The sequence below is a fragment of the Pagrus pagrus genome (genome assembly GCF_965226575.1).
Source record: "Pagrus pagrus genome assembly, chromosome: 4".
NCBI classification, from domain to species: Eukaryota; Metazoa; Chordata; class Actinopteri; order Spariformes; family Sparidae; genus Pagrus; species Pagrus pagrus.
In genome coordinates, this window is record NC_140188.1 from 24,448,338 (window position 1) to 24,473,539 (window position 25,202).

General features: G+C 43.3%; 1 protein-coding gene across 3 annotated transcripts; it reads left to right on the forward strand.

Moving 5' to 3' along the window:
* The first annotated feature begins 563 nt into the window (after positions 1-563).
* git1 (G protein-coupled receptor kinase interacting ArfGAP 1) lies at positions 564-25,034 on the forward strand. Of its 3 annotated transcripts, XM_084351669.1 has the most exons (21): positions 564-989; positions 5,565-5,698; positions 6,045-6,157; positions 7,255-7,360; positions 7,724-7,810; positions 7,926-8,056; positions 8,219-8,313; positions 8,937-8,979; positions 9,710-9,736; positions 10,402-10,450; positions 10,924-10,996; positions 11,651-11,748; positions 12,650-12,761; positions 13,494-13,618; positions 15,534-15,686; positions 16,849-17,199; positions 18,492-18,572; positions 19,096-19,172; positions 19,811-19,987; positions 20,855-20,918; positions 21,065-25,034. In XM_084351669.1, exons 1-21 carry the CDS (start codon positions 938-940, stop codon positions 21,278-21,280), a joined length of 2,364 nt encoding a protein of 787 aa, XP_084207795.1. In that variant the 5' UTR covers positions 564-937; the 3' UTR covers positions 21,281-25,034. The 3 variants fall into 3 exon arrangements, with proteins under 3 accessions (XP_084207795.1, XP_084207796.1, XP_084207797.1); XM_084351670.1 differs by lacking the exon at positions 9,710-9,736; XM_084351671.1 differs by lacking the exon at positions 16,849-17,199 and having other exon boundaries at positions 568-989.
* The last annotated feature ends 168 nt before the right edge of the window (positions 25,035-25,202 follow it).

Below are 25,202 nucleotides of genomic sequence, written 5' to 3' on the forward strand. Positions count from 1 at the left end.
TTAATATGAAATACTGTAAGACTTTTTCTCAAGTACTATTCATATGAGTGACTGTTACCTTTGTATAATTTTAACACGATATCTTTACTTTTACTCAGGTATGACTCTTTGTCACCAAATAATAATAATAATAATAACAACAATAATATTAATAATAATAATATTAATAATAATAACTATAGATATTTCTGGTTTAATTGCTACTAAAGCTACAAATGTACATTTTAACTTATTGTGATAAATAAATAAATAAATAAATAACAAAAATAAACAAAAGTTTTGTCAAATTAATATAATTTTAAAATGGCACAAAAGCTAATATCTGCTGTAAATAATATTGAAGAAATCCTTATATTGATGTTCAAAGGACATAAAGTAGGTCAAGTTCAATAGGATCTCTTACATATAGCTGCGTTTTGGCTAGAAGATGTAAAAAAAAAAAAAAACATATATTATTTAGTTGATTGACTCTATTTCGTCCATTCAGTCTGTAATATCCAGCTAACCTTTACATACTGACAGGGTTATTTCTGCCCCGTCACCCCTCCCTGCCCCTCCATAGGTAGGCTGCAGGGATGTTGGGTGTGTGTGCGGAAACTGACAGGTAGAGAGCTGCCGTCTCTCGGTGAGTTGCGGGCAATGCAGCGAACAGATTTAGTAAATATTATCATATGAGGTTCATCCAAACGAGCCGGATCAACTATGTTCACATAACTTGGCTCTTGGCTTGAGTTCAGTGGCGAACGTGGGCGAAAGGACCGCAGGAACAAACGGGAAATTCAACTGTCAGCTGGCCGGGAAAGCCGATCACACCACCCGGCTTCCGGGGATTCAGGGGCCGCATCGGTTGACGGCAGACGTCGGTCGGTAACTCGGGGGAAAAAGGGCGAACCACATCATCGCCGACATCCACCTCTCGATTTCAGCGACTTTCGAGATGTCAAGAAAGCTACAGAGGACAGAAGTCTGCGCCGACTGCAGTGCGCCAGGTAGGGAGGATGAAAATAAATCAAAAATAGAGCACTATACTGGAACAATACGTCGGGAGGGCGACATGGTGGGACGAGAGGGCCGAAGCTGCTGTCACTGTCAGCGGGTCCGCAGAGCAGGAAAACGGCCGGGGCTTCCAAGCGTCGCTTAGGCCCAAAATAAACAGTGAAAAATAGGCGTGTTATCACAACGGGAAATATCCCCGGCTAATAGCTGCTCAACGTTAATATGCCCCATTGAGCAGCTTGACATGTATATTTATTTGACCAAGAACATATGTGGGGGCAGTTTGTTTGCTGCAGTGGAAGATGTGAGTGTCAGATTTATGTCGCCTTCCTGCTCGGAGAGACGTTTGTTTTGATTTTTTGACTGACTGCTTCTGTTAGCCTAGCCTGGCTAACGAGCAGATGATTTTGACTCACTGCGTTACGGGCCATTATTAAACATTTATGCTGCACTTAACGCAGCAACATACAGTATCGTGGGTATGTTTCAAACCCGTTGTGTTATTGTTACACTTGGCGGCGGCGTTTGGAGATTGTGTACCTGGCTAACGCTGCTAGCTTAGCAGCAACGTTAGCCAGTCCGGCTAACTTTTGCTAAACGGCAAGTTATTGCTAAATCAATGCGGCTAACGCGCCAGCTACCAGCCAGTCGTTTTAACGGTATCTGTTGTTATATTTCTGTCACATATTTACTGCTTGAAAACCCTGAAAGAGCTCACCTACTATGCATTTAGCTCACTCATTTCACAGTATTTCCAGTTTGCTCCACAGTTTGTAAATGGAGCAGTAAATACATTTAGGTGAAAGCCATTCTTAAGTGGAATATTTACCTTGCTTCAACATTAAGTTGAAAAAGAGAAATATGTTCAAACTACACCTGAGAGATAAGAGTAATATATTATCCTCAGTAGTGTGTATAACATAGGTATGGTCACTGCAATGAACATTGATATTTGTAGGTTAGTTTTACCTCTTTGCCTCCATGTGTATTTGTCGCAAAGTGAGGTAGAGGTGATGCCTACACAACCTTGGTGTCCCCTCTCTACCCACTGCCTTTCACATGTAGCCTCACATGACCTCATGTTTAGTTTGAAGCACCTGATTATTGGTGCTCCTGTGTGTGTTGCCTGCATTCATTCATTCATTCATTCATTCATTCATGTGTACATGTATCACAGCAGCTGCTCTCTTCACAGCTGCTCCCCATCATGGCAGTGTCTATGTGTGTGCAAGACTGTCTACAAGCTTTAGGGCCCCACCGCTCAGTGTTCAGAATCTTGCCTGCTGCACCTTGCTCCTGCTTTATGACCCGAACCCCCTCCCTGCTGCTCCCGTACACTTACCCTCCTGCTTCACCGACTGGCTCTCTGTTCTGCTGTCACCTCCGATGCTCTTCCCACTTCATAATCTAACTAACTAAACCCAGTTGAAACCCTGTCCTTGAATGCCGTAGCAAAATAAAGTAACCCTGACAAATTAATTGTTTTCCGATAAAGGAAAAAATGGTTTAAGGCAATAGTCTATTCACATGGTGTTCCTTAGATGCAATTACTGATTTTTCAGTAGTGGGCTTCTTTGTGTTGGCGTACCTGTTACTAGCCATATATTTCTTCTACTAGCAGCTTTCTGCGTGAAGCCCCTCCTTACGACGACATGCACACACACGCAGTGCGTTGTGCAAAATGCTGACCTAGCCACTGGTGACAGGCCACCTCCCTGCTACCCAGCTTTGTGTCATACTAGGGGATAACTCGATGGCATGGCTACAAAGGACGACTGATACTCCTTGTCCTGGCCAAGCCTCAGGAGGCTTTAATGTCACGCTGTGGCAATCTGCACGGTTCAGAGTAACAATGAATCATGTTGTCATGATAGTAAAGTCTTTATTGAGCACAGATGCAATTGTATAAGAAATTGAGACCCTTGTGCAAGCATTAGGAGCAGTTTGACGGTAACGTCCGATTCCTTCACTGCGTTATATTCTCAACATGTTGACAGTGGTGTTCAGTCGAGTTTGACAAGCTTTAGGGGGAATAATAACTGTTTGTGTGAATTGCAGTCAAGCTAGTCATGACTCTGGCCAGTGGACCTACATGTGGCTTCTGAACGTTATAATGGTTATTTTGGGGTGTGCGATTTCCTCAGTGTGAAATATGAATTAACTTGTGTTGACTTGAAACTTACCAGTTACAAGTCAAACGATGTAAATGCAAACACCATTTGCAGTGTTTATTTCAGGACTAGTTTTCCCAGCTATAAATGTTATCCGTCACCATTAATACTCATTATCATGCATGTTTTATGCAGGCTTACTTGACAGTTATAAAAACAAATGCCAATGTTGTACTGATGAATTAGGCCAACTTTAGGCTAAATTATGTCATGCTGCAGATTTGGCCAATATGCCGCTGCCAATAGTCTATTCAGGTCTAATAGCTTAATGGTGTAGCCTCATATTGATCCAGCGAGCCCAGCAGATAGCATAGCCTGTGGGAGTTTTTATATTTATTACACAGATTAAGGAATTAAATTGCTGCAGTCCGGCCTCTAAAGCCTACGGGCTACTGTTCTAAACTAGGCTATAGCTCTTATCAAAGCCGTTTTGCATTTGCTGCGACTTTTTCTGTGGGCAAAAGACTTACAGCGTGTCAGTTCATCTGATGATGGACTATTTTAGCTCCATTAATACCCTAAACCCAGACAGTTTTATCCCAGCCTGAGAGTGACTGAAGCAGATAGTAGATGTGTGCGCATGCATCATGCACATGTAATTGTGCATATATTTGTTATGATATTGCAGACTGTATTAGTTGTAAGCGGCTCGTCACATCAGTGTCCTGAGGGCATAAACATGACCTAGACACAGGCTGTGAATAGTCTGCCAGTGTCAGCTGTCATTGGCCCTAGCTGCTTCTCTTCCCATCCTCACCTTATTCACAGTTACTTAGAAAATAAGTGTCAAGTGCTTGTTCTTTCGATAGAAAAAGTGATGCTTCCCCCAGAATTATATACATCACTTCAATATCACACCCAACAGACTAAAAAAAATACCAAATGTTATGAAAATCTCAGACTGCTACTGGAAAGTAGATCTGGGACTTGGCTCAGCCAGTGAGGCACCACTGGTCTTACACCAAGCTGCTTATGTCTGAAAGATCAGAGTTTACTTGGTCCGTCTGTGTGTGTAGGAGAATGCGCATTTTAGTGATTTTTCCTTTTTCAAACTGAAATATCTTGAATCTCCAAATATTCAACTCTTCTTGTTTTCACACACAGTGTTGCTGTTATCTTTAGTATAACCAGTCAAATATGGTCTGGTCTTGAGGTATTGGACTCTGACTTGACTTTGACCTTCAGACCTACATAGCATTATTACTTACCTAACATGTTATTTTCCACATTTCTTCATATCACTTCGGTGACTGGTTTTAACTAAGAGTTAGGTTCAGTAGAGTCCTCGATTGGTAAGCACTTCTATCAAAGCTTGCATCCGTACAGTTCATTAGTGAGTCACAATTCATGGAGAATGCTGGGCTAAGGGGAGTTATAGTACAACTCGGCATTTGGCCTAAACATGTCATGTGTCTATGATCCAACTCCATCCGGCTATTTGGTACTTTGCATTACTGCTGTCAAAAACATCGATATATTGATACATATTGATTCTGAGTATTTAAAATGGTTTCAATACTTATTTTCTGCATTATTGATACAGCCATACCTGCTGCGCTTGCTCGTTCTCTCCTCTCCTCAACAACAAGTTGACACACACATACATACACACCCCGCTGCAGTGCCCACATAGCCCTGCCTCTTCTCAGTCTTCTGACTATAGTCATAAGTAAATTAACTCAGATGCTGTTGTGCTGAAAACATTTTTCCATCAATGATGTGTCATTTCATCCCTGTGGTATTTTACATTATATCAAATATCGATAGTTTAGAGGTGATGACACCATTTTACCAATTTATAATGACACCATTCGCGTTTTATTGGTTATCTATAAGCCTCGCTTTCACTATGCAATTTTTTCTTGTACCAGCCACATATCTCCTGGGAAAAAGGAGGCTGACTGGAGATCTGGTCATGCTGGGTGCCTGGCACCATTTCTAACTGCATTCACATCTCCATTATAGACTAAATGAATGAATAAACTCCCATTTTGTCCTGTGTTGTTGGCAGTTGCTACTCTGAGGAAGACAAAACGCAGTCTAGTTTTCTTTGTGGCAGGGGCACCAACAATAGGCTAATACCACTTGTGGGTAAAGTAGTGGACTAAGGAGCATATGTTTGACTTGACCTTGAATGAAGCCTGGGCAGGGTATCGGTGTGCAATATGTAGTAGCAGCGTACAGTCTGTAGAGCACATTGAGTGCCCACCCTCCTCATTATATTGAGAGGTTCATTGTCAGATGGAGAACACACAGTTGGAGTGGTCATGCAGCCTCAACTAAAGTGACTGTTGTGGTGAAGCACTTAGGATTCAGAACAATACTGAAAAGCCTTACCATCACACACAGCATGTTTACAGGGTTGGTAATATCATCCGCTTATTGTTTGTCTGACAGACCCGGGCTGGACCAGCATCAACCGAGGGGTCCTGATCTGTGATGAATGCTGTTCAGTCCACCGCAGCTTAGGCCGCCATATCTCCATAGTCAAACACCTGAGGCACAGCGGATGGCCTCCCGCACTACTGCAGGTAAGGCTGAGAAGTGTAAAATGAGGGAAGGCGAAAAAAGAGCAGGTACAGGCTGGTAAACTTAAAACAAATGCAGTACCTGTGGCCCAGAATAATATCACAGAGGGTGAGTACAGAAATCTGACTCAGCACTTAGGATGTACATTTATTCCCACAGGTTTTTCATTTGTATTTGGTACATGTTTGCTAGTTTGTATTTTTTTTTGTTTTTGGTCATTCTGAATGCAATAAATCCCAGGAGTAGAGTATTGCATTAGGACTGTAAAGCAACATATTCTTGTGACGGTGGTAATTCTCTTGAGTCGTGATGAGCCATCACTGAGTCACTGCTGTGTGTATGTTTCAGATGGTTCAGACCTTGGCCAGTAACGGGGCCAACTCCATATGGGAACACAGTCTCCTGGACCCTGCTCAGGTGCAGAGCGGACGCAGGAAACCCAACCCCCAGGACAAAGTCCAGTAAGTACTCTCCCTACACACTCAAAATACGCAGGACAGAACTATCGCACACCTACCCACACTCATCTTTGCTGGAGGAAATGATTGTCCCTGCGGTGCAGGAATGTTATAAAACCTTTCTGAGCATAATTGGTGTTTGCAGTTGTGAAGAAGAATTGCACCCAGTTGTTCCTTAATGTCCTCTAAACAGTTTCGGTCTCTTAGTCATGGATCATCTTCCGAATGAATCGTGGTTTGTTCTCACAGGGTTTGTGTATCTAAGTACAGGATAGTTTTTGTCAGTGGAGGTTTGTATTGCTATTAGAGGGTCCTGAGATCAGGAATTGGAACTGCAGGAAAAACCATTTCACTGAAGGTACACAAATGTGTGTAAGCACATTGTGCAAAACCCCAGATATACTGTATAGTATGATGTTAATTTTAGATTGACCGATTACTGGCCTGTCCGATTAGCAGAAGCATTTTCAGCATTTTTCAGATCATCAGAATCATTTTTTTTCCTTTTCTTACTGCCTATTAAATAACTTAATAATCTGAATCTGCAAAGAAACTAGTAGAGTGGAAGTATAAAGTAACAGAAAATTGAATCACATCATCACAGGTTATTCTAAATTTTGATTTTCATTATTACAGCAAATGTATATCGGTTCCGAATATTGGTTATCAGTCTGCTTAATTATTCATAATCGCTAGTGTTAATGTCTTTGTAAAGCAAGCTGGAAAGCAGTAGTAACCAGTTCTGGCTTATTCAAGTAAAGTAGAAAGGAACTTCACTCAGACCTTGATGAGCAGGCTTTATAAGGAGTGTAGTTGATAAGTCAAGACTTTTATTTTTTGATAAGAGAGTAGGATTTTCACCAAACAAAGAATCAAAAGAAGAATAACATGAAGTGCTTTTCAATTAAAATACAAATCAGCGGTTGGAATCAAATGCGGTCTTCAGGAAAAAATGTAAAATTTGTTTTGCAGAGCATAATTTAAATGACACAGCGACCTGTATTGTGGTGTCAAATATGTTTTTTATTTCCACACACATTAACATGTTTTTTTCTGACATTTGAATTTAGTTAACTATCCAATCTTCTCCTCCTGTGCAGTCCCACTAAGTCAGATTTCATCAGAGCCAAATACCAGATGCTGGCCTTTGTGCACAAGCTGCCCTGCCGCGACGATGATGGCGTCACTACCAAGGACCTCAGTAAGGTGAGGGCTCAATATTTAACAGCTGAGGAGTTGACAATTTATGAGTTCAGGTTGATTGGCCTATGCGGACATTGCCACATTGTTGAACTGCATGTGTAAGCACCAAGGACATTCCATTTATAGAAGTCGGTGGGAGGACTCCCATATAAACACAAGCTATGTGCATACACACACTCGCTGATGAAACCCCCTGGCAGGAAGTGATCTCAACGACACAGCAGGATATAATAATGATCTCTAATGCTGCGGAGCTCCACTGTGCTAATAAGGGGATGCTGCTTGTTTCAGTTTCTAACTGATGTTTAATCTCTCCACCCCCGACACTGTCTCTCTGTCTCTCTCCTCTCCCCCTCTCTCTATTAGCAACTTCACTCAAGTGTGCGGACGGGGAGTTTAGAGACGTGTCTTCGGCTCCTGTCCCTTGGCGCTCAGGCCAACTTCTTCCACCCGGTCAGGAGGAAAAAAAATCTACTCGCTGACTCACTCCATTTAGCAATTAGCCATGCTGTTCAGTTACTCTCTGTATGCCTCTGACTGTGTTTGTGTGTCTGCCTTGACCCTCCAGGAGAAAGGCACTACCCCACTCCATGTGGCGGCAAAAGCAGGCCAGATCCTGCAGGCTGAGCTGCTAGTGGTGTACGGTGCAGACCCCGGAGCACCTGACATCAACGGACGCACGCCTATGGACTACGCAAGGTACAAGACAGTGGAAACACACTTGATTAATAAAACTGTTTGATTCCAAAACTGCAAATTCAATCCGCTGTGGGAGAATGGTGAGGTCAAAAGCAAGACAGTTAAAAAAGTTGAAAACTGCAAGTGAGTATAATTTATTTTGTGTTTGTGTCTGTGTTCCAGGCAGGCGGGCCACATAGAGCTGGCAGAGCGGCTGGTAGAGTGTCAGTATGAACTGACAGACAGACTAGCCTTCTACCTTTGCGGACGGCGCCCAGGTAACCCATAGCACCAGTGTGTGTGCGCCTCACTTGGCCTTAAGCATAGCAGTTAGCCTCAGTGACATACTATGGTAGCTTTTTAGATTTAAGGTCCTTAATTGCAGAAAGGAAAATGTGCAAGTACTACAAATGAATAACATAGTGGAAATGCATGCATATCTGTCAGGTGTTTAAGGGCTGTAAAATGAGATCGCCATACTGTGTGTAACTGTGAGTACTAAACATCAACTGTTGCAGTAAATACTATTCCTCTTAAAAACACGTTGATTGTGTCATCACAGTCATGCAGGGCATTGAACACTTAGTGAGGCGATTAAGTGAGAAAGAATTGATTCATTGTACCAAATTAACTTTATAGCAGTAATATTACATTTAACAACATCAATGACATCTGCATCTTTAACCACTTTAACCATAGCAGAAACACTGCTGAGGGGAAACAAAATTAAGCAGAAACAAACCCATGTTTTCTAAATAAAATTTAAAAATAAAGGCCTCTGAACATAAATGTCTCTCAACAAGAAGAATTCACAATGTAACATTAATAATGATAGTGGAAACAGTGCACTTATTTACTCTGTACCAGCCGCACTATAACTCTCCTCTCCTCCTCTTCTCAGATCACAAGAATGGCCATTATATCATTCCTCAAATGGCAGACAGGTATGCATCGTGACATTGTCGATTTTTGGTAAAGTGGTTTTAAGTGTCTTGTTTTTGCATGCATGATGTGCTTTGATTGCATGAAGTGTCTTTGTTAATATACTTAAACTTCTTTCCACGGGGTCTGCCTGCCATGGATTCATTTATACTGATGCAGTTTAGAGTTCTGTCCAGAGGGTGGCACCACAGCATGTGTAACCCCACCCAAAAAATTAGATAAAGGAGGTCTTTGGCATCTCTATCAAAGCTGGCTGTTTGCTGTAAATGGTGATCTAAGCCATAACAGGTACCTGCAATGATTTAGATTCATGAGGTGTGTTTGGTTTATTAATCCCAATCCGCAGGTTTGATTTGAGAGGTGCAGAAGTGCACAGTCAGGTTATGATAAATCAACTTCAGTAGTACTTGGCTCAGCTTCTTTCAGCTATTTGATGGGTGGTGTGATTTTACTGCTGAGCCAAAGAGGTAGCTTAAAAAGTACACTCACAAATGTACATATTAGGCAGTAAAACTAAGTGCACGTCAAATTCTATCTGTTACTTAAGCGGGTCTTACTTCTGAGCTGCCATCTAACTCCACTTGCATCTGTTCTGTTCTGGTGAATGGTTCCTCTTGATAATAACAATTAAAGCTGTTTTGATGTGGCTTCTCTATCCCTCTTTCTGTCTCTTTCTTCCTTTTTCTCACTCGTCTTCTGTTCTCTCCATTTCGCTGCGCTTGGTGGAGCCAGAGCTCGTCCTAAGTGCCCGACACAGAGGTATCTTCACTTTCCTTGTTCCTTTTTTTCCCCCCATAATCTCTTCCTTCATTTCAGCCCCCTCTCTCTGCTAGCCCATCTTTTCTAGATTTCCCTGTTGTATACCAGAATGAGCTTCAGTGGTTTCACACTGGGACAATTATTAGGCCTTAATTTGTTACCACTAGAAAATAGAGCTGTACAGTTATGAAGGGGAAAAAATGACTAGAGGCTGTGATGAAATAGAGTTTCAGAGGGCCTCCTGCAGTAAGTACGATGTTCCTGTTCTCAGGAGAATCACACCACACACTTTGATGTATTCAAATGTTAAGTCTACATGAGATAAAATTTCACATAATGCACTTACACTACACTTTCACTAACATATCTACAGTGTGTGCTGATACCTTACAAAATCAGAGATGCACCCTGCCCCTGGGACTGCTCAGAGTGTTGCTTTCAGGTTCCAAATGGCAGTCACCATTACACCCAACGCATCCCACCCCAGCTAAATGTGCCCTCCCAACGCCTGACCCCCCCCCCCCCTAGCCAGACACCCTTCCCACCCTTCCACTCTTGCTCCTCTTGCCATATCCTCATCTTGCCCCCTCCCTCTCTCTCTCCATCTCTTTATTCCACTGTCTCTCAGTGGTGCCTTTCTGACTCTTGTCCTCTGTGTTTTCTAGTCTGGACCTTTCAGAATTGGCTAAGGCTGCCAAGAAGAAGCTCCAAGCGGTGAGTTGGATTGGATTGTGAGACATAGCTCGTGGCTTATTGTGCATTTGCATTACAATTCTGCAGACAGCGGTGAGAAATGTCTAAGTCAGAAACTTTAGACAACAGATTGAGGCAGTTTTCTTGTGTCCTTTCTTTGGTGAAAGAAAATGGGCAAAAAAGTTGATTGGCATGACAGCCAGATTTTCTGATACTTGCCAGAATAATGTTTGTTCAGTCCAGGGCCATCTGTTTAGCCTCACAGAATGCTGGTTATCCAAAATTTTGACTTTATGGTCACTTCTCAACATTTGAAGGACATAAGTCACATGCCATGCAAGAAATGGCAGCCCAGACGACTGTACAATATCGGGTTGTTTTAATTTCTTTCTTCTTTTGCTCTCTCTTGTTTTTCACACCTGTGTTTGATGTGTAGGCAGGTACGAATACATCTGTTAATATATCTGGGATCAATTTGTTTGTATGTGTGACAGCTCAACAATCGGCTGTTTGAGGAGCTAGCGATGGATGTCTACGACGAGGTAGATCGCAGAGAAAATGATGCAGGTGAGTCTCGCCCCCCCCCCACACTTCCTGTCCATTTTTCGGCTTTTCTCATATGAGGAGACTAGATGTTAAAAACAATAGAAAACACCTCCACACGACATCATTGACCTGGATTTTGAGGAGGCACAGAAAGAAAATAGACCTTGAGAGGATAGAGAGTGAATTTGAGGGACAGAGCCAGGAGAGAAGGAAAATGAGTGTTGAAGAGGAAGGCCAAATGGAGTGAGGGAGGAGGAGAGACGGAGTGAGGAAGTGCCTCAGAAATTCTTGAGCTTCTCTCCTCCTCCTCCTCCTCCTCGGCTCTTTCTTGCCCTTCTCTCCCTTTCCTTCAGTAGCGGTAGCAGTCAGATTGTGCTTACTGACAGAAGCACCGCAGGTAAGTGGCGAGGATATAAAGACACACACACGCACACACACACACACACACAAACACTTAGCCACACACAAGGGGAGGGCTCAAAGCACAAGGGTGGATTATAGGGGCCAGGATTCAGTTTAAAGATCTACTGTATGGTTTTTGCTGTGCTTTGTTTATGTCTGTGTGCATGCGTGGGTAGATGGAGTGGCTGTCCATGTTCTACTACGCACACACCCACACCCACACCCCCACACACACACAGTGACTTATTTTTTGCTTCATGTTTGTATCTCCAGTATGGCTTACGACCCAGAACCACAGCACTCTGGTAACAGAACGCAGCGCAGTGCCCTTCCTCCCAGTCAATCCTGAATACTCTGCCACACGCAACCAGGTAAAACATACACACACTGATTCATACACCAACATACGGCGTAGATAATCACAGGTGGCATGCATATACTTGTATGCATTTGGGTTGTAGATATTTTTGTACCTGTAGGCAATGACAAAACTGAGAAAAGAAGAAACTAAGGTGAAAGTACTTGCAAGCAATAAGGAAAGAAATAGAGCTTGGTGATATCTTAGACAGTCAGACAGTGTATGTGTTTTGGGGAGAAGCCGAGAATGAGTGTGAAATTGACAAGGGATGTTCTTCAGCTGTGAAAGAGGAGGAGAGATGTAATCCATCTGTGTTTCTCTCTCTCCCCCCTCTCTCCCTCGTTCTCTGTGTGAGAAAGAAAAATCCTATATGTCCTCTCACATAGTTTCTCCTCATCTGTGTGGCTCATTAGTGTAAACATTGACTTTTAACACCAGCACACGCACAGAAATAACACCCGCATCACCACGTTTGCTCTGCCCTGATTGGGCAATTCACTGTGGTCAGGGACCGCTGTCTATTTATGGTGGGAGACGAGAGAAAAACACACTCTCACACATTTAGAGTTGAACTTTTTCCCTTCTTTTGTCTTCTTAAGTGATGTCTTATAAATAGTTCAGCACTTCACCTTTTTATTCTCTTATATGGATGCCTACGTGCTTCTGTAATTGCACGGTTTATGTTTCTTCTCTTGTGTTTGTGGATGTGTGAGCACACTTGAGTGTGTGTTAAGAATGACTGTGTTTTTCCACAGCACATGGTCATTGACCACAGTAGTCACACAGGCAGTGAACTGCTGACTGTGGGCTGGATTGTTTCTGTATTCCACACAACTCATGATAGGACTTTGTGTGCACATGTGTGCATACTGTATATGACGATCCAAGTAACTCCTGACTCGTTCTTCTCTCAGGGCCGTCAGAAGCTGGCACGTTTCAACGCTCGGGAGTTTGCCACGCTCATCATAGATATCCTGAGTGATGCCAAAAGGAGACAGCAGGGGAAAGGTCTCAGCAGCCCAACTGGTGAGACACCGGGAGGAAGGGACAAACACATTAGAGCTGAGGGCAGTTTTAAAGCTTTATAAAGAATAGCAAATAACTTGTTACAGATATAGATACAGGTCAGTTTATTGACCTTTTAACACCTATCTGTACAACAAGGTGGCACTTTAAAGGTCCCAATATGTAGAAAGTGAGATTTTCACGTCTTTTTTTATTACAAATCAGGGTTAAGTTCTTAATGAATACTCAAAAAGTATGAAAACTTCATGGGTTTTATAGAGACAGGCACTAAAACTGAGCATTCAGACAGGGTGAATCGAGGTGCTGCAGCAATGGAGAGTATTGGAAAAAGAATGAGTTTTGAACATTAAACATTTTAAATTTGTCGCTAGTAGATACTGAAAATATGAAACTGATCATGAGCACACTATGTGAACTTCAAAGCCTCAAACATTTGATCAAATGTGTGTGATACAGTAATTGTTGCAAGCAGCTACATGATGAACAGCTTCAGTTCAACAATTTAGGGATGGAGGATAAGAGTGATTTAATATTTTTGTGCTGGGCCAGGCCATGTATTTTTATCTGTATAGAAATTTGACTCACTAACAACCTGTAACAACCTTCTGTACGGAGAGCGCCACTGAAATAAATTGGAAAGAAAGCTGTCTGAAATGAGTCAGCAGTCCCACCGGTCTGAGCATTCTGTGTTTTTAAAAAGTGTAATAAATAAGCACATTTTTCCTTTGTCAGACCCATTGGACCTGGGCATTGATGATGACCAGCATGACTATGACAGTGTAGCCTCTGATGAAGACACAGACAGCGAGCTGACCACCCAGAACAACAACAACACACAACGCAGCAACCGCGCAAAGGTATAGTACTTGAACACCCACTCTTTATCTTGCCATATGCACTGTAAAAATCTACTGATACACATCTCTGCACATTCTGACATGTTACTCAACAATTCAGTCCCGTGCCTCTCATTCACAACAGCTTCTCAAAATAATAGAGAAACAGTTGCATCAGCTAGCAAAGCTTTGCCATTTTTTTTCCTCTTAATGACTGCTTGTCCCAGCATGCTTTGCGGGAGTGGCTACAGTCCGGGCTGCCACATAGCTCCTGAGTGACATCATCAGCTATTCTGGGTCCCTGTCAGAGAGGCATTGTTCATACAGAGAGAGAGAGAAAGAGAGTGTGTGCAGTGAGAGGGAAGAGAAGAGACTGAGTGGGAGAGGAAGAGAGGAAAATGGTGCAGAGTGGGAGTGTAGAAATGACAAAGTAAACAACAGCTAAACCAGTGACTATCCTTTTTCTGTTGTCTTGTTTAGCTCAGTGGGAAAAAGTATTGAAACGCCACAAGTTTCACTCCCATCTCCATTCTAGAAATATGTGCATTCATTATGTGGTTGTGCACATAAGACTGAATTGTATGGTAGCATATGGCATTACAATCAGTTATACAGTATGGTATTCTCAGTACTGCAAAGTGGAGGCATAGAACGTAAAACAGAAATGGATCGGGCAGGGGTCAGATGAATAATAAACGAAGCGTTAGAGAATGGTGTAAAAATATGTTTTAAATGGTTCAGTTTTAGGGAGTGGTACAGGACTGAGTATGAGCTGGCTCCAGGGCCACAGGAAGTGGGGGCAGATGGTGCATTGAGAACAAGAACTAAGGCTCCACTGTCTACATATGTGTGATCAGCTGTAGTACTGGCCTAGAGGCTGCAGGCTAGCGCTGTTCCTCTCACACAGTTGCAAGCCCTGTTTTACCCAGCTCAAAAGTTACTGATCGACATGTCCCCTGACTACTACTGCATAAAAACTGCCAAAATGACACACTGTTAATACCATAAAATGGTGTTGGCCGATACAGAACGGACCCCGGTTAGTTTTCCTGTTTAGATTGGTTTGTTTGGGCTGGTGTGAAAGCTGTCAATCAAAACCTGGAGTGGACCAAAAGACTGATTTTATCATTATTTTAGAAGCTGAATAACTAATAATCTGCTGATTGTGAACTGTTCAATCTTATAATTGATCTGTAGCCTGTAAGCCGTGTTTTTATGTATAATCATTTCGTAACACATAATGCATGTCCACGTGGGAATTTTCCCCGATAAGGTCCAAAGCTTTTTAAACCGCTGTGTTCGTACGGAACTCCATGCAGGCCTAGTTTGTCAGTTCATTAAGTCCATTAAAAAGTGTGTGATAGCAATCCCAAAGTGATAAGCCACGAATCATTACTGTGCAAGAAGCGTCCTTGTCTCTCCTTGTAAGGCCGAAGATATAATTGCTTTTAACGAAGCGAGCGCGTACACATGATGGCTGGCGCCTTCGTCCAGTTTGAGCGTCAGTTGAAATGAACACTACATGTACGCAGGATGTAGTATGTGCATGAACATTAGGAGCGATGTAGTGTCAGTATGGGGATGTGACAGGGTCAGGAGTCGGTAAGCACGTCAGCAGCAGTAGGGACAACAAACTAACGTGTGCCATCTAGTGGTATCCTCAAGTAAAAAGTGTAGTATATAGGCAGGTATGTGAACAACTACGCTCACAATGCAGCCTGTTGTCTACGCGTTTTTCATAACCTTCCCTCTATTTGTCTTGTAATAATATAAACAGTGCTATAAATCAGTTATTCCTTCATGAGGTCTTTGTGACACATTTAGCGTCCCGAGTCTCATGATGTTCGTTTCCTCACCTTGTCTGTGCCTTTCTGCCCTCCTGTCTGTGTTCCTGTCTGTCTTTCTACCCGCCTGTCTGCATGTCTTATCAATCCAGAGTATGGACTCGTCAGACTTGTCAGACGGTCCCATCACCCTGCAGGAGTACCTGGAGGTGAAGAAGGCCCTGGCCTCCTCGGAAGCCAAGGTGCAGCAGCTGATGAAGGTCAACAACAACTTGAGCGAGGAGCTGCGGCGGCTGCAGAAGGAGGTAGGGAGTATGGAGGGGGGATGAAAGGACGGCCAGAGACGAATCAGGCAAATAATGTCAGAGGGTCGACATGTTCAAAACCTCAACGACAGGAGAATGTTGAGACATACAGAGCAGAAGAGAAAGCAGAAAGTGGGAGCTTATATTTCATATATGTAGGCCTATGATCTGATTTATTAATAGTAGAGAGCAACAGGGAGCAGGATAGACAGACAGGATGATGCAAGAAAGGTCAGCATGAATTGTCTGTTAGAAAGCTGAACATAAAAGCCATAAGTGGAGAAGTTTGAATATATAATCAGATAGAGGGTGATGCCTAGATTAAAGAACACACAAGACAAAGTGACAAAGACAGGTTGGCAAAATGAGAAGGGAGAATTGATTCAGACAGAAGGAGGGCAGGATGATGGAGAGACAAGTGAATACTTGAATATTTTTGCCAGCTGACGTATTTTTCCTGACAGGGTGTCATGTTCCTACACTGTTGTCTCAGGAAGATGTATTTGGTGACAGCTTCTCACTGTTCCTTAGTAACTAAAGCAGCTGCCATTCTCATGTGCAGGGACGGAGCTACAAATACCCGTTCTCATTTTAGCTTTCATTTTTAGTTCAGACAGTTTTCACTTAATAACACTCATTTGTTGTTCATTGTCTCTTCATTCGGTTTCCTGTGAGTCATCATCACTAGCTCATTGTGATCATTAGCGGCTGCCAGTGTCAGATTATGTGACCCGTGATTCATTCATGTGTTTATTTTCTCCCTCGACTAAGGATTTAGTGAAGAGTTGAGACAAACATTAACATTCGTATGTGCACACACAAGAAATACTCTGGTCAAATTAGATTGTAGTCCACTGTACTTCAGTGCACGTGAGCCCTCATTTACCCTCATTTACCCTTTAAAACAAACTATGTATATATATGCGCAGGTATGTAGCCTTCCATCCCATTCCCAGGACCTAATCCCTGCCTCCCTCCCTCCCCAGGACTGACATGAGCTAATATGTATGAGCGTTTTTATTACTGTATCTGAGATTGTGGATGCTTGTCTTTGACCATTCAGTTGACACCCCCTCCCTTCCCTTTAACTTCCCCATGTGCCTCCCTCCATCCCTACCTCCGTCCTCTTATCCCTCCCTGCTTCCTTCCTCCTCTCCTGTAGATCACGCGGATGCAGACAGAGAACAGCGCGCTGCGGGGGAGCCAGCAGGCTGGGGGGGCAGCTGGCCATGGGGTAGGGGGGCCTGGCGGAGGAGGAGGGGGAGGAGCCCACTGGCAAGGGGGTGGGATAAGAGGGGGAATAGGCGGAGGGGGTCTGGGTGGGTTTGGGCCAGGAGCGGACCCCCCGGGGCTCTCGGTGCCCTCCTCGGTTGCCCCCCACTCCCATCCCCACCGGAGGGACCGCCAGGCCTTCTCAATGTACGAGCCAGGGGCGGCCCCCGGCCCCACGGCCCATGGTCCCCCAGCCCTGGACTCCCTGGCAGCCCGCCTGCAGCCCCTCAACACACCCAGCGTAAGTTAGAACTCCCCCGGCCCCTTCTATTTCCCACCTTCCTTTTGGTGGCCCTGATTGGCTCTCTTTAGCCCGACTGATGGGTGGTAGTCCAATCCTGATCTCTCTATTTCCCTTAGACTTCCTCTCACCCTGCATCTTAGTTCCCGATCTTTCTCTTTGAAAGGTCCAGTTGTGCATGATCCCCTTTAAAATGTGAAAGTACGGCACTGCTTTGTCTCTGAACAATGAGACCTTAGTCGATGATTTTATTCAGCAGCATGAAGGGGAACTGCATAAGTGTGACACAAAGGAGAAAGATGGAAAATAGGGATTGTGTTGTCTGTGTGGTTGCCTTGCGACGCCTCTGATTTCTCCACTCTTTAGCCTGCTCTGCACCTTGTGACCTTTACATCTTCAACCCTTTTTGACCTCCCAGATAGCTCTCCGCTGTTTAATTTATGACCACACACATGCGAGTGCACACGCATTTCTGGTGTCTGAACAGTGATTTTCTTTCCTGTAAAGTTCCTGACACAGCAGAAAAGTAGGTGACCAGTTACAGCATTGAGCAGCATTTAGCCTACAGCACCATCTATGAAGCTACAGAATGCAAACACAGTCACTCTCCATCACCACTACTGTCTGTGGAGACCTCCATGGAGTCGTGTCCAACTCACCATCTCCGTACACAAAGATTTACCTGTATGTCTGTTTTTGTTTCTTTCTTTCTTTCTGTCTGTCTGTCTGTCTGTCAGTCTCTTCACCTGTCTGTCCCTTGCTCACTGCAGTGCAGCCGTGCATCCTCTGGATGTAAGCATTCTGTCTGTCATTGCATTGTTTGCCATTTCATCAAATGTAGGATTCGCTCACATGCTGCTGTGCACCACCGCTGCTTATTATGCATTCTAATAATGGAGATCAACATTAGTGTAAAATATGTGTGTAGTTGTTCAAGATCCCCTGTGTGACGTAGAGCTGTTCATCACCACTTAGTTAAGTTGACAGTGTTCTTTAGATATTTATAGAGGCATGTAGTCTTGATGGGATGATGGGTGAGCTGCCGAGTTGATCTGATGCTGCTCTCACTGGCTCATTCATCTTGTTTTTCTGCTGTTTATGTAAAAAAAAATCATCTCTTCCCTCTGTCCCCACACTCTTTTTTTCTTCTATTTCATCATCCACCTCTTTCTGCTAATCTTTCACTCCCTTCTCCATCTCTTTGGTCCGCATACCTCTCTTTCTCCCTTTATCTCTGTATCTCCATTTCTCTCTCTCCCTTTCTCCATCCTTGTGTTCCCCTCTTCTCACAGGTAAGGAAAGGTAGTACAGCGGGTCCAACGCCATATGGAAGCCAGTATCTGTCTGGATCGACAGAGATGGGCAGATACATGGTAAGTTCTTACATCTAACAGTTTGGGATTCTTGACTGATATTCTGACCTTCATGTTCCTGCACTCAGTCCATTTAGGAAGTTGAGATTATAGGCTTACAATGTTTTGTCAAAATCACTCTCAATACTACAGTGGCTTAGAATATTGACCCTAATCCTTAGTTTTTATTACAGTAAACCTCTCAAGATCCTGTTAGAAAGGTCCACAGTACAAATGTTCAAAACAGAAAGAAGTTTTTCCTTTACTCAAATGTGGCTGCAAATGCAAACATCCCCAAATGATTTGCATTTTTCAGTGAAGCAACCACATTAATATTCCTTCAAAAGATTCAAAACTGCTGATTCGAAACCACTTTTTTAAAAACTTTGTGGAGCTTTTTTGTGAAAATCCTCACATTCACTGGGAACAAACGCTTGAACTTTGTGTGAGGATGTATCCATTGCGCACTGCAGCTTTGGAGCTTTGGTAAAGTGGGTGATAATTGCACTGATAGACCACGTTTTTGCTTTGTTTCCCTCCCCAGGTCCCTAAACCAGAGAAGCACGGCAGTGGCACTGACAGTGACTACGACAACACACAAACATACGACCTCTCGCTAAGGTGAGACCCACTGCAAATCACTGTACAGTTGAATGAGTGTGTTATTATGTTAATGTATGTGTTAATATCTGCCTGTAGTTTTTGGGATATAGTTTTACTTTGATTGCAAGTATAATAATCATAATAAAAGTATTCCCTGTGTGATATCTCCAATTTAAACATTTTATTCTGAAACCAGTGGCCAATTTTATTGTGAAATCAGGTATGCACTCACAAGACAAATGTGTTCTGTCAAACTTGTCATGAGATACTTCATAATTGAGATTATTAGTCATTTAAAGCCCTTAAACTATTTGCAAATCAATTAATCTGTTATGTAAGTATGATATCATTAATTTAGATTACAATGTGTATTTAAAATATATATCTTTCAAACACTCAGCAGGTCCATTTTCTGTGTTTTTTGTGTTTTCGTACCATGCAGTTATGTAAACTTGGCCAAACACTGAAATGGGGGTTAATGCTCTTTACTAACAGTTGTTAATGAGAAATCCAGGGCAAACAGGCAGTCCCTTAAGATTTTGAACACTTAACAGTGTTGAGACTAAAGCCCCAGACTAATAAATGCCCTGTGTGACTGTCTCTCTGCTTTAGTCCAAGGTGTTAATTGAAGTGTATTTATGTGTTCCTCTTGTCAGCATGGGCCGCAGCAGCGAGGAGGAAGGCCGCGGGGAGTCTGAGGAGGGAGGAGGTGGCGAGGCGGGGGAGCCCGACCCCACCCTGCCCTGCACAGAGGATGTCATACTGAAAACTGAGCAGGTGACCAAGAACATCCAGGAGCTGCTCAGGGCCGCTCAGGAGTTTAAACACGACAGGTAGGTGTGAGATGACCCAGAGATGGATAAAAGTGACACTAAAACCCTTTTGTCCACCTTCATCTGAATACTACTAATTATATTCTTGGTGACAAGTGATTCTCCTTAATTGGATGAAACACTGAGAAGTCACAGGAACATCTAGTGCCAACCAATCAAAAATGTTGTTACATTTATACAGCCTTATGAACAACTGCACCAAGTGAATGCAGCTGTTAATGTTGCAGTGGACTGCTCAGAGTCCGTCATCTTGGACAGCTAGATATGGAAACACCTCTTGGACAAATCACATGCAGTATTACAGTCAAACCAGCAATTTGTTAATCTGTTTTATGATTATGATTACATTTGCTTGTGATCATTTGGATGGGGGTGTGTGGTTGCCTGTCATAACATGGCATTTTTTTCAATGTCCATACTGCTGTAACTGTGCACTGTCCGAATAGTACTTTCATGCTTCGGCAAATCTAGTCCTTGAAACTTCCATTCCATGCTATTCTACAAGAAAAACCCACGCACCGCAGTCCTAAAGTGAAACAGCAAATGTAATCATAATCATAATCTAAGTTGAAAAGTTGCTGGCTTTACTGTAGTTCTCTGTGTATTTTGTCCAAGTGCTGTTGCCATACCTCAGAACAAGTAGCGACAAGAGGTTAAAAATTGTGCACATATGGTGTGTTTTTACAGATTGTATGTATATTAAAAAGGGCGGCAGCCAATGATTGTTTTCATTGTTTAATCTACCAATTATTTTCATAGTTAATTGTTTAATCATTTAATTTATAAAATAAAAAAATAAAAAAAAAACGTGAAAAATGCTCTTTAAAATTGTTTGCTCAATCATCATCTCATTTGTCTCCTCTTCAGCTTTGTTCCATGTTCTGAGAAGATCCACTCTGCTGTCACTGAGATGGCCTCACTCTTCCCCAAAGTAAGTTCCCCGCACAAGTTTAATTTCTCCTGTTGTGTGTCTCCGTTTCTCTTTCTTTCTCTGGGTGTTGCTCTCTTTATCTTCTTTGATCTGTTTACAACCTCCACCATGTGCGTTCAGCTTTGATTCCCTTCATTTCTCCATAGCGGCCAGCATTGGATGCAGTCCACTGCTCCCTCCGCCTGTTGGCTTCCAGTGCCTCGCGGTTGCAGGTGGAGTGCCGTAAGGCGGCACCCTCGGAGCCTGGAGCCCCTGCAGTGGACTACCAGCTCCTCACTCAGCAGGTCATCCAATGCGCCTACGACATCGCCAAGGCTGCTAAGCAGCTGGTCACCATCACCACTCGTGAGAAGAAACAGTGACCCAACAAATGCATGGATGGATGGAGAAGGAAGAGGGAGAGAGAACGGATTAATGCATGGGAAGGCTAACAGGGATGGGATGGGGCTTCTGGGAGAGGAAGAAAGAGAGGAAAAATATGATAACACTACAGATGGGAGGAAGAGGGATGGGGAGTGATCGAGAGAATGATGGCTGCAATGAGGAAAGGCAAAGTTTGGATAATGCATGGAAAAGGAAGCAAAGCAAATCGATTGTTAAGTAGAAACACTACAGAGGACCGAAAAAAGAAGAAACTCCACAAGGGTGGAAGTGAAAGTGTGGAAGGACGAGTGGATGGAAACTACAGCCTGCTGCAACCTAAATAAACTGTTGGAATCAGATGTGTATAATAAACCGCTTAAACTGTGATAAGCATACGTGAAATACAAATGGTGGCGATGTACAGTGAACTGGATCCTGAGATGTTACTGGCTTTATTTATTCTCACCTGTCACTCGTCATCCCTCCCTCTCCCACGTTAACCTGAACCAGGGAGGGAGGAAGTGTAAGCTGCGAGAGAGGGGAGTAGTTAAACGCTACCACAACGTACTCCACACCGTCTCCGTCCCTCCGTCCTGTGAGGAGTCAGGACGTTTCCCCTCTCCTTTCCTCTCCGGCCCCGCTCCTCTGCCCCCCTACTCCCATCCCAGACAGGATGAGCTGGCAGTGCAGAGAGGGACGCCCCCTGGGGACCCATCCAGCTCCACCACCACTCCACACCCAGCCTCACCCAGGCTCTCAGCTGCCTCCTCCTGGGTTAGCATTCGCAGGGGGCTCCAGCTTTTCTCCAACCCGTCACCCCCCCCCTGTTGTTGGCGGTACACAGCATGATCTGGCATGTTTTCAGTTCTTTCCTCTCTCTTCTTTTCCTTTTTTTTTTTTTCTTTGAATACGCAGATCGGTGTGGTCTGCACCTCTGAGGACAAAAATTACTGACAAAACAAACACTTACACTGGAATAATTGTGATTTATTGTTGTTGTTTATCATGCCTATTGTTTTTTTTTGTATTGATATTTTTACTGACTGTCATCTTGATTTAACTGTTTATGTATGTTTATTTTATTGTCTGAAATATGATTCTCATTTAGTGGGATAGGGAGACAGGTGGTGAGTATGTGCTCGAACTCTTACTGGGATTTAAGTCAACATGCACACGTAAAAGAAATAACCTGTGAAATGGTCCTGAGCATTTCTCAAGCACTCCCTTTTTTTTTGGGTGACACTTGAGTTCTGTTTTTCTTCTTCTTTTTTCATGTTGTAATATGTCCTGCGGCCAAGGGGTTGAACAGTTGCCAAAGGGGAGCGGATTTAGGGGGAGATGATGTTTTTGGTTAGAGCTTTCTGTCAGAACGGAAGCCCCTTTGTGCATTATGACAGGACCTGGATCAAAATGCTCTTTTTGTGTATCCTCAGCTGTCTTTATGGGCTTGATTTTTATCGTACAAATTGCCTCATTTGACAGAGCCAGTGAAATCATCTCAGAATCGATCCCATATTCATGTTTGCTGTGCCAAGCAGAATATTAAAATCATCCAGTCTGGTTTGTCTATAAGGATTAAACCGCCCCCCCACCCAGTTTTGCTTTAAAGCAGTATGTTACTTACTTGGTGGCCGTTTGCTCCCCTGGGCGCATTATTTGCATGCATGTTAACAAAATGGTCGCATTTAAGTTGACACACATACTGATGTGTTGCAGTTAAGCTTTAAGTAGTCCTGTGGAAAGCGCCAGATCAACCTGGACAGTAAATATCGTGAGAGATGCTCATCGCATCATTTCAGTTGGGGAAAATCGTCTCATTTGAAATGCAGTTACACACCTCAAGTGTGCTTGATGTAGTTTGCCATGTATTATTTTCACTTTTTGGACTGTCTGGCAAGCACAATCAGGCCCACGCTCTGTTTGATTCTCTGTCACGGCCTGCTGATCTGGGCCACAGAAGTTGTCACTTCTAGCTCACTGTCTCTGCACTCTGCCAATGGGGAGACAGCATTGGGAACAAAGATATTTGGTGTTTTTTTTGTTTTGTTTTTTCCTCAAAAAAGATAGCGCACTTAGCCTACTGTAGGTATAAAGCTTGTTGTACTGTGCCGAACAAATGTGGTCGTATCTGTAAGAAAAGGATGCAGATAGGACCTAAGAAGTCTTTCCTAGCTGCCATGAGGACCGTCCTCTTCTAGTTTAGGTTCACCTCTAACCCTCCTCCAATGACTCTGTGGCTGGTTTCTCACAGTGTTTGTGGCTTGAACTTTCATTGGGTCTATTCTATAATCAGAAAGCCTCTGCACATTAAATTAATTGCCTGAAACGTTGACCTCATCCTTCACACGGCAGTTGCATCTCAGTCGTCTTTTTTTTTTGTTTGTCTTGAATTGCTGCCTTTTAGCAAGAAACAATTAGACCTTAATTAGCCCCAAACACTTTGAGAGATTGACGCTCGACCACCTTCAGCACTTCTCTGTCCACTTTATTCATGTTTTGTTTTTCACTGTCGCCCCCTTAATCATCACTCGGGGTCTCGGACTGTCAGTGTTCGTCAGTCTCTCTGTCGGGGAGGTCGGACTGTTTGCTCTGTTCCCTGTCAAAACAGATCGTGTCCGGGAGACTCATGAAATGTATCATTGTTTGCTATCGAATGCCTTCGGACAGCTTCATCATCATCTCGTGCTTGATTGGCTGAGTTACAGTGATGTACTGGAACAACAGCAATACTTCCACACACACGCACACACTCACGCACGCACGGGGTCTTGTCCCTTCAATCATGATTGCCCAAGTTTTAGACTAGAGCCATATATATGAACATATATTTTCATGCTATATTTTATATTAAGCTAAATGTTAGGGTTATGTCTGCGAGATATTTATGTCTATTTGTTGGCCCAAGTGGGCTTCAGGCTACGGGATCTGTTCACCCAATCTTCATCCAGCTCTTCAGTCTTGACACCAATGTACTTGTAGATGTTTTAAGTCTTGTGAGTACGGTAACGCTATGGTATTACCCCTTAATGTAGTTATATTGTACATATTTACGATCCTACTGGAATCCACAGGAGGCGAACGGTTTGATGTAGGCGATTACTCAACAGTGTGGTCTAAGTTGCACTATTTTCAAACACCAGCTGGGTGGAGTAGGATCTACATTATGTGCTGCACTCTCCCAAAGGTCTTAGTTCAAGTACATAAGGTGCAAGATGCAGCGGTTGATGCAGGATCGGGTGATGGGAAAGCTCTGAAGCGCACTTCGGCATAGCACTACAGTCATCTCAAAATGGGCGGAGGAGGGTCTAAAGTGCACATGGACCGGTCCTTCCCCGAGTTAGTAGACACTACGTAGGGTGCCTCTAGTATGAATGTTAAATGCTTCCCGTCGATTCATGTCCAACACACTTTCTACACCTTCATCATTCAGCACATACTCTCCAACATCCAACACACGCCCTCAACTTATCAGTCGGACCAAGCCTTCTACAAGTACAAACGTTAAATTTGCAGCCAGTGAAATACACACACACACTTCTGATAGTCAGCCATTGGCAGTGCACTGTGGCCTGAACTGTTGCTGTCCCTGTGTTTCTTCACAGCTCTACACTTTGGGAGATGGGTGACGGGAGAGTTATCTTTTAACAGAAGACGTTAAAAACTGTATAAAGTAGAGAAAAACAATGACTTAAAAAAGGTCAATGGTAATGGAAACTCATAAGCTGTACATTTGTAATAAAATGTTAAAACAAACTGTGGCTGTGTCTGCATTTAATGTCTCCTTACTGTATGGATGAATCTCTTTAACGGGTAAGACTGAGTGCCAAACCTTTTTCACTACCAAGGGCCAAAAGCTACTACAAGAATATCTGATATTTTGTTGATTCTGGCAGCCTCTGTGGACCAAAGATGATGATGGTG

Excerpts from the sequence above, each read along its gene's own strand:
- git1 (XM_084351669.1), top strand. The coding sequence starts at position 938 with ATGTCAAGAAAGCTACAGAGGACAGAAGTCTGCGCCGACTGCAGTGCG. Across the intron at positions 8,057-8,218 it reads ACGCCTATGGACTACGCAAG|GCAGGCGGGCCACATAGAGC; the intron begins GTACAAGACAGT and ends TCTGTGTTCCAG. Across the intron at positions 12,762-13,493 it reads AGGTCTCAGCAGCCCAACTG|ACCCATTGGACCTGGGCATT; the intron begins GTGAGACACCGG and ends TTCCTTTGTCAG.